This window comes from Thamnophis elegans, chromosome 7 (assembly GCF_009769535.1).
Source record: "Thamnophis elegans isolate rThaEle1 chromosome 7, rThaEle1.pri, whole genome shotgun sequence".
In the NCBI taxonomy this organism is placed as follows: domain Eukaryota; kingdom Metazoa; phylum Chordata; class Lepidosauria; order Squamata; family Colubridae; genus Thamnophis; species Thamnophis elegans.
Window position 1 is genome coordinate 60,175,343 of NC_045547.1, and position 12,858 is coordinate 60,188,200.

The following is a 12,858-nucleotide window of genomic DNA, read 5'->3' on the forward strand; positions in this document are numbered from 1 at the left end:
GCAGGTGTTCTTTCTGTAGCACTAGCCTAAGTATTCAAGAAAGAAAGAAAAATCAATTTAGTTGCAAACAACTATTTGCAGCTGATGGTTGTAATAGACAGGTGGGAGGAATGTCAGGATGTCAGAGCCTTTCCCAGGAATCAGAAAAGAACAGAATATTGCTGAGCTATGAGTTATCTCTTGGTTTCATAAAATTTCTGACTGATTACCACTCCCTGGATCTGACAGGCTAGCTGATTTGCTCTTGCAGACAGTGTATTTTTGCTGCATTTTTGTGCATGTTGATCTTCCCTGACTTCAGTCTATCTAAAGGGGAAAGGAGGTGCTTGGTATTGATCAAAAACATAGAACAGCTTCTCATGCTCCACAGTTGGTTAACACCTTAAAGCAAACATTTCAAATAGAGTTAAGCAATGGGAGAGCCTGTTACTTGGGAAGGATTACAAGAGAAAGAAGGTGGAAAAAATAGGTTAGTTTTCTTTCTCGTACATAAAGCGTGGGCCCCTAATCTCTTGCTGCATTCTGTGTTTCCCCTTTCCCCCTTCATTTTAGAAGACTGGATTATTTCTAAAGAGACCACCCAGCAATACCACCAGCAACTTCCATAATGGCAGCAGGAGTAGCAGCATGGCTGCCTTTTGCCCGAGCAGCAGCAATAGGATGGATGCCAGTGGCCTCCAACCCTATGCCAAATGCACCTCAGCAGGAGAGGAAACGTAGTCAGGATTCTCTGATTGTGCTGAATGTGAGTGGCACCCAGTTCCAGACCTGGCTGAACACCCTCGAACGCTATCCTGATACCCTTCTGGGCAGCTCAGAGAGGGACTTCTTCTACCACCCAGAGTCACAGCAATACTTTTTCGACCGGGATCCTGACATCTTCCGACACATCCTCAATTTCTATAGAACAGGGAAGCTACACTATCCCCGTCAAGAGTGCATCTCAGCCTATGATGAGGAGCTGGCCTTCTTTGGTATTATCCCTGAAATTATTGGCGATTGCTGCTATGAGGAGTACAAGGATCGACGACGGGAAAACGCTGAACGCCTTCAGGATGATGCTGATCAGGATAATGCCAACGAGTGCCATCTTCCTTCCATGACAGCTCGAGAGAGGATGTGGCGGGCCTTTGAGAATCCACACACCAGCACACTGGCCCTGGTTTTTTACTATGTTACTGGCTTTTTCATTGCTGTTTCTGTCATGGCGAATGTGGTGGAGACTGTGCCCTGTGGGATGACTCCTGGTGCCATCAAGGAGTTGTCCTGTGGAGAGCACTATGCTGTGGCTTTCTTCTGCCTAGATACAGCCTGTGTCATGATCTTTACTGTTGAGTATCTTTTGCGCCTGGTGGCTGCTCCCAGCCGGTACAAGTTTGTCCGTAGCGTCATGAGCATCATTGATGTCGTGGCAATTATGCCATATTACATTGGTCTGGTGATGACCAACAATGAGGATGTCAGTGGGGCTTTTGTAACCCTGCGTGTCTTCCGGGTCTTCCGGATCTTTAAATTTTCACGCCACTCACAGGGTCTACGCATCCTCGGCTACACTCTGAAAAGCTGTGCATCAGAACTTGGCTTTCTCCTTTTTTCTCTCACTATGGCCATCATAATCTTTGCTACAGTCATGTTCTATGCTGAAAAAGGTTCGTCTTCCAGCAAGTTCACCAGCATTCCTGCTGCTTTCTGGTATACCATTGTTACTATGACCACCTTGGGGTAAGTGCACATGGTTTTATACCTATTTATGTAAAATATAGATAATTTGCATTGTTATCTGGATTATCTTTACCTGTTTTTTTAAAAAAAGTTGTGAAAAAAGATGATGCATAATTGTGCTCAATCGAGGAAATGCTTATGATCCTTTTATGATAAGCAGAAGATGCCACTTCACTTTCTCTCATGTAAATAAAAAACATTGAGAACTGCAATGATGACTTCCCTTAAATTCTGGGATTGCTATAAATTTTGTATTTTTTTCTTTCACCTATTCAGATATCACTGTTAAAGTTTCTATGCAAATTTATCCTATTATTCCTTCATGGTTAATGTAATGATGGTTGAGTTTTAGGCAAAAGATAACAATTCTGTTGTCCTATGAGTGTTGACTGGTATGATAAGGGACTGTGTAATAGTTTATGTATTCATAGCAAAAATATAATTAATCTTTCATCTCAGAAGAATTATAGTCAAATAATATAAAAACTAACACAACACTTCTCAGTATTGGGTTTTTAAATGTATATGTTAAAGTTGTCAATATAGCTGATTTTGAATTGTTGCAGTAAACATTTAAAACTCACATTTAGTTTCTCATTCTGGAAGCTAACTTTTGGAAATGGTGATGAATTCACCAACAGGGTGTTATAGGTTATTTCATGATTTCTTGCAATGTAGCATTTTATAGAAATGTCTTTTCCAAAGAAGGAATATGATGTGAACTAAGTTTTCAAAAAGTTTTAATAGGATTTTTTTTCAGCCTATGCTTATCCTTAAAATCAGAGTTTAAATGACTGATATCCCAAAATGCATGTCACAGTATTAGCTGGATATAACATATAGAGGTAAGTTAATTTGAAGAAGTTTATTTGTAATTTTATTCCAAATTAGTTGTGCAATAATTTACTGGAAAAGGGTTAATTTCTTTTTTTAAAATGCCCATTATTTACCATGATGTTATGAGTCTTGCAAATTTATCTGTTATAAGTTCCACAATAACTTTCCCCATCTTATTACCCTTCAGACATTTTGAACTGCCCTAACACCTATCCCTCATCATAGGAAATGGAGGTTAATGAAGAAAAGGAAAATATTTAAGTTGAAAGTATCTTACAATGAACTCTTATATCTTATCTCAAAAACATTTATTTGCTCTTAACTAAAGAAACTGATTATACATGTAAAATTTGACAAACAAACAAATATTGAGTACCAAAAACAAACAAAAAAAAATATTGAGCACTGAAAATATACATTCTTTCTGGATCAAGTTTAGCATTTCACTAAGGACAGTGAAATAGATTTATATGAATGACAAGTCTTTCTATCTTTCTGAATATTTCTATAAACATCTGTGACATTTCAGAAATAGGACAGAATGCAAGAATCAATCCCCATTGTGTTCCGTAAAAGTTTAAGTGTGTAATTTAAGCACTATCACTGAGATCATTGGTTGCAGAAAATACTTAACTCTGCCTTGGGGATGGATATAAATAAGATTGCAATTGTGATTATGATGATATAATTATCTGTTTTGAAATGAACCAATCTTTAATAAAGCTACTATAGGCTATTCTACAAACTATAATTAACACTTAAATAAAGAAAAGGGCATTGGTATGTTTGTGTGTTGGGAAGAGGGAGAGAAAAAGTAAGTATTCAGGCTTTTTTCTATTCAACAGTTTATTTTCCTGAAAGTGTTCCTTTCAGTCACTTGTTTGCTGGTCAAGTAGACTTCTGGAGATTCACAAACGAAAAAAAATATGATGACAGACCACAATTTTACCAGTTATTTAAAAAAAAAACAGTTAAAATCTTTATTAGACTGGGTCAGATAAAGGACATGAATAAAATATATCAGACTGAAATTTGAAATGACAAGAGACCAGATAGTATCTGTAATTTCTGGTTGCAAACCAGAGACATTTCGCTTGTGATTTAGTTAAATGTTAATGGTAGCAATAAAAGAAAAAAATAGTCAAAATTTAATAGTGTGGCTCTGATATTTATCATAGTGTGTAAAAAAGAAAGGCCTGACCATTAGTATTTTTAATCTTTCATTTATAGTTCTAATGTTTTATACTGCAGCAGGATGCATTTAAGTTAAATGCCAGATACACTAGCTATTGGTCTTGTCCATGGTACTGAAATGAATATTTGGCTTTTATTTCATTGCCTTGAATTGTTTTATTTTCTGCAGGCTGAAAATAGTTTTTTGTATTGTTAGAGGACTAAGACATTAAACTTTTTGTGAAGTAGGTATTTGACAGGTTGGTATAATAAACAAGAATGTAAACTTTGCTTTTAGTTCTTAGGAAGGCAAGCTATGTGGTATTGTTTGGTAAAATATCCTTATTTACATTCTGCAGGATATCTTGAAACTTAGTTATTACCCTTATAAATTAAAATTTTGTATTTTTAAAAAATAAATTGGATATTTGCTGAACACACACATTCACACATATGCAATATTGAATAGTGGTGTGAAATTAAAAAGTTTTCATAAAACACAAACGTTAGAGAAACTGTTCTTTAGAGAAACTACTTACGAGGGAAATAGTTATTTAAGTTATGTCTGAAAAGAAAAATAATAGGCATCCTTTTAGACTTGCATAGAAATAAAACTGAAACAATTTTATGTATCAACAATCTCAACCTTGGCATGCCTATTTCCACTGTTCACTACTTTTATAAATGCACATTTGGAATGCTAATTTGTGCAATAAAGGCAACAGTAATATTTTGGTAAAACAAGGTAAAAAAAGAACAAAACAAGAATGCATATTTTAATTGTTATATTATTTTATACTTTATTTATTTCTATTCATTTTTCCACTAAAAGTAGATAGACAGCTAAAGTTGTACAGTGTTTCATGTTTCCTATGTTGCAAACAATCCATTATGAAACATACTGCCGGTGGTGTACAAGGTTAGTCATAAGAATCACTGTCATATCCACTATACAGGTAGTCCCATGGTCACCTGATCAAAATTTGAATGCTTGGCAACTATTTATGACAGTTGCAATGTCCTGGGATTATATGATTATTTTTTGTGATCTCCTGACAAGCAAAGTCAATGAAGGAAGCCAGGTTCACTTATCAACCATGTCACTAATCTAACAACTGCAGTGATTCACTTAACAACTGTGGCAAGAAAGTTCATAAAGTGAGGCAAAACTCACTTAACACTTAGCATCTGAAATTTTGGGCTCATAAGTCAAGGACTACCTGTACTGTAGCTGCAGAACTTTTGTATGGTAAAGAATCTATTAAGATATTAATTTATAAAAGCAAGAAATAGAAAGGATTAGCAAATTGATCTCATTCACACTTTTCTGGTTGTAATTAATAAAAACTGTAAAAAATGCACCTTAGTATTTTTTAAATATCAAACCAAACTGTTAATGAAACATTTGTTACAAACCTTCCTGTAAATTAAAGGAATATATTGTGTCATAACCAAATATATATGGTTTACGTTGTAACTCCATTTGTAGTTTTCCTTTAGTGATTTACTCTGGTTCTTTTCCTCTGTCTCTTCTAGTATTTGAACATGATGGAATTTAAGGTTTTGTGCAGAGATATATTCTATCACGGACTAATTGGTGATGCTAAGCATTGAACCAGGCCATTTCATCTTTTACTACAAATGATTTGTTTCTTTAAAATGTACAGTTCTGTTTTTAGTTCTCGGTAGTTTCAAAATATTGATGCATAATAATAAGCTACCTAAAGAACTCTAAAATCCTGAGTAGAAATATTTAAGCACATATTATATTATATCCCCAAAATAGAATTAGCTTGGATATTATTTTGTGCCTGGTGGGATCTGCGGAGGAGTGGGTAGGTGGGAAAACAATTTGGGGCCAAATTTCTAAGGCTTTATTCATCATAGTAAACACTCTGAATAGGGTCCAAAAAATAACTGGTAACCACTACAGCTACTTTAGGGAAGAGGTGACACCTCTGGAAGCACCAATTATCATTTGCACCTTGCTTTCTTCATGACTCTCTCTGCAAAAAAATTGCACTGAAACAATTTAGCTTTGAAGTCCATCACGTATGCATCACAAAGTCTTTCTCTTTCAGGATTTAGTAGCTGAAGTTAATAAGAGGCCCTTTTTGTCATTGCTGTAATGTGATTTTTCACTGTCAGTACCAGATTGAAGAAAAGCTTCCACCTTTGAACCTGAATCTGTAAAAACTGCTATCCAATCAAGATAAGGCAGATATCCTAAAGTTTGAAATCTTTGTCCTAGAAACACATTGATGAGGAGCAGCCTCTATTCCCTCTTAACCACATCAATAATGTTAATGAATAGACAATGTTCTGTTCACATATTAATGCTTATACATGATAATCTACAGCAATAGCCTAGTTTCATAAGTAGTCACTCTATGTGAGGTAAAATCCAGGTACTGCAGAGTTCCAGTCCACGAATGTATATGCAAAGCTCTACTACAGTCATCTTGTAAATGCAAAGCATCGAAACTGATGCTACAAGTATTAACTCTGATCTCTTGTATTTTTATATGCTTTTTTATTCCTGTCTCAATAAAGAACAAGTATGTTTTATGGACATTGTTGTATTCATATTGCAACAGAACTTCAATGGCCTGTTCCTGAATAAGGAAAAATGAAATACATTCCCACTGAAATTTCTTAAATACATCCATACAAATGTCTACCAATTTTGTAGAATCTGTAGCTGAAAATAAACAGGGAATTAAAACATACTAATCTCCTTTAGCTTACAGCCATTATTTTTATTGTTTGTAGCTCCTAGAGCAGCATAGCTGAATTTGCTCTTTTACAGGGTACAAGAGTACAGTACAAGAAATTATAACTTAAGTATCAGTGGTGAACAAATAGAAGAAACAAGCAAAAGATTGAAGGAAAAGAAGAAAGATGTAAGGTAGATGAGAGATCAGCAGGAGCAAATGCAGCTGTGCGGATTCATACTCAGCTGGGACAAGAAATGAGAATCTTTTGAAGGCAAGATAGATTAAGATGACAGCTTGGAAGGAAGAAACAAAGACATTTTTTAAGTAGAGGGAGAAAGAACAGAGAGTGAGTAGGAATATTCATAAACATAAAAGCGGGGTAGAAAATATGAATAGTTAGACCACTGGCCTCAGATTCACCTCCCCATTTCAATCAATAATAATGTATTTAGTCAATGAATAGCAAAAGATAAAAGAACAAAAATGATGTGGAGCAAATTTAATAATATGCTAACAAACTAGCAAAATAAATCATATCATAGAACATTCACTCCTATATTATTGTGATGTTAGAGAAGTTGTTACTCAGATGATAAACCTGAAATTAATGGATATGAAATTAAAATAAAACAGTTTATTCTTTAAGATATATCAAACCAAAAATAATATTTAAAACAAAGGTAATTTTTACTTTTGACTTAGCCAATTATATCATATTTTCATAGTAGCAGTCCGAAATTTAGCTACTGCATATGTACCAAAGGTGCTTTTTTCAAGAGGCATCTGGACTTTCTGGTTTTGCTTTGAAGACATTTTGCTTCTCATCCAAGAATCTTTTTCAGCTCTGACTGGATGGTGGGGAATGGAAGGATTTTCCCCACCATCCAGTCAGAGCTGAAAAAGCAAAACATCTTCAAAGTTAAACCAGAAAGTCCAGATACCTCTTGAAAAAAGCACCTTTGGGACAACCCATGACCTGGTTGACTGAGAATCTCAATTGACATACTGCACATCTAATGAATAGCATTCAATAGTGAAGAAAATGTTCATATAAAATTAATCTGGCCTCCCAAGAAAATTATCTATAAGGGGCAGAATGTATATTGACTTCATGATTCTATAAAATGTACAATATGTGTGAGATGGTTTTGATTTCCTCATCACCACAAATATGTTCAGCCACAGAGATTTTACTGTATCTGTCTTGAAGAAGTTCAAATGGAAAGAATGTTAAATCTAAAGAATTTGATTTTCAGTTTAAGGAAAGTTGTTGTATCTCAGGTGCCCCTGTTTATCCAAATTTTATTATGTTGGGGAGCAATGAACTCCACATCCCTTATTCTTTAAATAATTAATTGCTTAGCTTGCTCGCAACCTACTGTTATTAAGAATAGTGGAGACAGCACAGCTTATGCTCTACCACCTGTTTCCAAAGAGAGGAAAAGTTATCTGTTAAAACTAGAGGAGTCAGACCAACTGGAAAAATTGCATTTTGAGCTAGTAATTTATCACCACCTTCCACGTCCTAACCTGAATCAATGCCATTCCTATATCAAGAGCATTTGATGTTCCATGAGGTGCTACTAGAATTGATTGCTGGAATTTTGTTTGCACTATAATCTGCCACACTTTTTTCAGACAGAATCCTTTTTGTGTCTTATAAAGGATTTCAGATAATATTTTGGCTTCAAAACCTTTTAAAGCCATGAGGATCCTTCCCAGTTTTCATTGGAGTCACCGACTCTGTCTGGGCTTGTCATTGTCTTTCAACTGAATCTAACTTGCCATAAAATACAATGAGGGGTAACCACTATGAGTTCTGCCTTAAACTTCCAAAAGGAAAAGTTGGAATTAAATGAAAGTAATATAAAAAGCTCAGTTGGAAACCATAAGATTTTGGTTACAGAGGGCCAAAAGTTACAGCTAATGATATAGTAAAAGTGAATAGAAAAAGATAAGACCATGGATCATTGTGACAATAGAATGAAACAGAGCAGTGGTAAGACTGTGTTGTAGTGAAGATAGTACACTGGTAATTAGTTAGTTTTCCCAAACTGCTTCCTCCACAATTGTTTTTTGTTACATATCACTTTGGCTTAGTTACAGGTATGCTATTTTTCTCACTTTAGAGAGCTACTGAAATGGTGAAGGTGCTTACTAATACTAAGGAAACTGAGGTTTTGGTTTTACCCATAAGCACAGAAGCTACCTGGTGACTTTGGGTTAATCACTCTGTCTCATCGATTGGAAAACATTTAGCTATTTATCAACCTGCCCTGAATCAGGGTGGTAGATTATTATCCATAATCTTTAGTGAAGATCATCATCATCATCATTTTGGGAGTAAATGGTTTGATTAGGGATTATGTTGATAATGACAGTGACTAATACTGCAGAGGTCAAACACACAACCAAAATATATTGTTGTGATGGATGAGGAGGTAGATCCCTAGGAAGGAAGAGTGAGTTCCAGAGAAGTAAGAGTTATGACCACAATTGAGTCCAACATTTTTGTTGTTAAGTGCGACATTTGTAATTTTAAACTCTCACTAAATAAACTGTGGTAAGTTGAAGACTACCTGCATTAGAAAGAATTCCAGAAGGCATACTTTGAATTTTTCCGTACTTTGTTACTAAAATATTTTCACATTATTTCCTGATTAAAAAATAACTCTCATATTCACTTAATGTGAACTAATTACAATTAGTATTTAGTTATTTTTAAAGAAATATTAATTTTCAGAAATAAAATTTGGAGAAAACTCCATTGCTCTCAGCTTGTTTTATTTAAAACTTCCATTCTGTTTTTTTTTTTTTAAAAAAAAAAAAAAAGCTCCATACATATAGTTCTTCCTTCCATTTGAATTGCAAGTTTAGGTATGGATATGCAATTGAATACAGAAATCCACTACCTTGGAAAATTAGAGAGGTGGCATGACACATTTCAGTCACTGTCATAAAATATATTAGCACTGTTTCCCCCCTCCAGATATTTCCCTGTTCAGATAGAAAATATTTCCTGCAAACTAATGGACACCAGATGTGGAAATAACTAGATATATGATTAATATGTTTTCTTCCATGAGTTCTTCAGTCAAACAGGTATTCATAAAAAGTATCAATATTTCACTCAAACCTAAAACTATTGGACTTACATTTAACCTAATCTCCACTTAAAATACAATTTTAACAAAGTAACAAGGTAATTTTGCATTTCTTCCTGCTACAAAAAAGAAGGCTTCTGTTTACAAACATAAAATCTTGTACAGAACTAGCTGGATGGCTTATAGAAATACTCTAACCTTTTGGATCATGCAGCTTGTACACATGTACAAAGGGTTAATTACAGCTTTGGCCGTAATTAACTCTTTTAATTAATTAACTTCATATTATTTTAGGCAAGTAAAGTTCTACTCCAATCCCTAAGCAGAGGTGAGTGAAAGGAATGCGATAGCTGGTTCAGGATCAGTGTCAGCACTCTCTCCTAAGTAGAATAGATCAGGAGTCTCCAACCTTGGCAACTTTAAGACTTGTGGACTTCAACTTCCAAAATTCCTCTGCCAGCAAAGCTGTCGAATTCTGGGAGTTGAAGTCCACAAATCTTAAAGTTGCCAAGGTTGGAAATCCCGGTCCAGACAACCTACTATAAACCAACAGAAAAACGTAATATAATACTTGCAGATATATGTTGGTTTAAAGCTGCTTGATCCTATACAGTTAACTATGATAAAATTAATAAAAAATATGTATTCAAATGTATAGTACACCTCTGCCAATAACTTCAGCTTTAAACAAGGTCAAGACCCGATCTTGTATATCTGCTAGAATTTTCTGTGAATACTCTAAATCTGTAATGTGATGCTACCATCCATGGCTGCTATGAACAGATATTGCTGTGTTCCATATTGTAGGACTTTGCATTCTGAAATATTGTTAAAGTATTTTTATTAACATAAATATTAAATATTGGCCAATTTGTTGCATGTTCTATACTGGAACTTGTTCTATATTGCAGATTATAGTTAATGAAGTGTGACATCTAGCTATAATTTTAAACATATTCATTGCAGCTGCTATAAACATAATACTGAAACATCACTACCTCCCTCTACTGGTATAATTATTAACATTTTCAAAAATATTCAAAAACTTGAAATATAAAACTGCCACCATTTCTGAAGCAAAAGTGGTAAAATTTGAGATGAAATACAGATTTCATCAACGGTATTTGATGAATACTATTTAGTTGTCACAAGGTCTCTTTAGCCTTACCTGAATCTGACAAAAAAAAAAGCTTCCATGTGCATATTTTTATATGAACTTTTTCTCATGCATATAGACACGCATGCAAATCTATGTGTGTGTAGATGTGTGTGCGTGTTTGTGCTTGTGTTGATCATTTGCATTTTAAAAATGTGTACAATTTGGTATGAACATGTGTTTTGTGTTTTCATAAATATTCAGCAAGTGAGCGTGTGTTTGTTTTTTTAAATTTTCTAATGGATTTAATATTTACTATCTGTAAGCTTGTACTATTTGTATTTCAGTTTTGCTTAGTTGTTCCAAGTTTAAGGGGGCATATATAACATGTTTTTTGTATTTTATCTATAGCCTCACAATGTTTGAAACTGTTTTATTTCTGAACAATATCTGGAAAAATTGTAAACACCTCAGCATGTAAAAGTGTGCATGCTGTTCACCAACACAAGATTATGCAAAGATGTTGCATAGGTACACTTGTATTACTTTACACTATGACTAACTGGTGACACCATAGCATTTTTTTTTGTTTTATTTTTAAGAACAGCTAGGGAAAGGAGATTTTTTAAATTCAGAATTTCGGGGGGAAATCCTCAGTGCAATTAGAATAAGGTGATGTTTATACCCTTCAGCCAATCTAGAGAAGAAAAGAGAATAGTTATACTCAGAACACTCTGCACCAGTGGGTTGCAGGCAGTACACCCCGGTACTTGTGTACTGGAGCCAGCCTGGAGCACCAGATACCATTCCGGTACGGTGCTCCCACCCGCCTGGTGTTTAAAGGCTTCTGGGCTTCCATGCAGGCGCATGGCACATACAATGCCTGCATGACGCTCCGTGGAGCAGCTGGAGCATCGTGGAGGCACTAAGACACGTGTGTGTGCACACTGTTCTTTGGGTGAAGTTCCAAAGAAATTGCTTTGGGTAATTGATTCATTATTATATCATTCCAAAGGTCAAAATAGTAAAATGTTCAAATTAATTATCGTATTTACAAAATATGCAGTCATATTTGTCTCTTAGAATTCTTTTTCTATTAATAAATCAACCTATTATGTGAAGAGAACTTTAATTAAGATCAATTAAAGTATCCCAAATAGTTTTGGAAGGGACAAGGTGGCTCAGCAGTTTGGTGGTTTGAATGCCTAGCGCCACATAACAGAGTGAGCTCACATTACTTGTCCCAGCTTCTGCCAACCTAGCAGTTCAAAAGCATGTAAAAAATGCAAGTAGAAAAAATAGGAATCACCTTTGGTGGGAAGGTAATAGCGTTCCGTGCACCTTCGGCATTTAGCCATGCCTGCCACATGACCACGGAAACATCTTTGGACAGCGCTGGCTCTTCGGCTTTGAAACAGAGATGAGCACCGTCCCTAGAGTCAGGAATGACTAGCACATATGTGCGGGGAGAACCTTTACCTTACTTAATAGTTTTGGAAACTTTCCTCAGAATGAATATTATTGAACCATCAACCTGGAGAGGCTACAAAAGTGGATGGACTTGCCCAACAGGGAGAGAGGTAAAAATGAATAATTGAGGTAGGAGAACAAACAGTGAAACAAGACACCAGAAAGAAAAGGATAAAGAAATGAACAAGAAAAAAAAAGTGGTTTAGCAAACCAAATATCCAGAAAAAAACAACTGAAGAATAATCATGTCTTAAAATTCTTAGATCTTGCTGCAGGAGTACCACAGCACAGTGGTGGTAATTTCTTTTCTTTTTCTTTTGTCTTGCACAACACTTGATCAATGTGCGATAAGATCATCCAAGGAGAGTAAGATACTCTCTTGCACAAGGCAGCAAAGCTATGTGTAGTAAGGATTTTCACTTATTTCCTTCATTCACAATTAGAAGCACTGCAGTGTCATATCAGAAGAGGCTAAGATGAAATGTAAACCTTCCCAGTAACTAACATACTTAATGTGGAGCTACATGATTGGGTAAACTGAAATAAATTAGGGGAAAGTGGCTTACAATAAAACAAACATTTTATTTTCCTTCCCAGAAATTCTCTTCAAATAGATCAGCTAATTGCTTAATATGATTCTTAGAGTGAAAAGTGGGCTTTGGGGAAGTTTTTAGTTAATTCAGGTATTTTAGTACACCATCTGGTTCTTTTTTCATTAAAGAATAATGAAGTGGAGAAA

The 12,858-nt window shown here is 35.1% G+C and overlaps 1 protein-coding gene across 1 annotated transcript in view; it reads left to right on the forward strand.

The window, feature by feature from the left end:
* The first annotated feature begins 607 nt into the window (after positions 1-607).
* Positions 608-12,858, forward strand: part of KCND2 (potassium voltage-gated channel subfamily D member 2) — a 337,678-nt gene continuing 325,427 nt past the window's right edge. The window contains exon 1 of the mRNA XM_032220642.1: positions 608-1,722. Coding sequence (XP_032076533.1) covers positions 608-1,722 — 1,115 coding nt within the window. The remainder of the gene's footprint in view (positions 1,723-12,858) is intronic.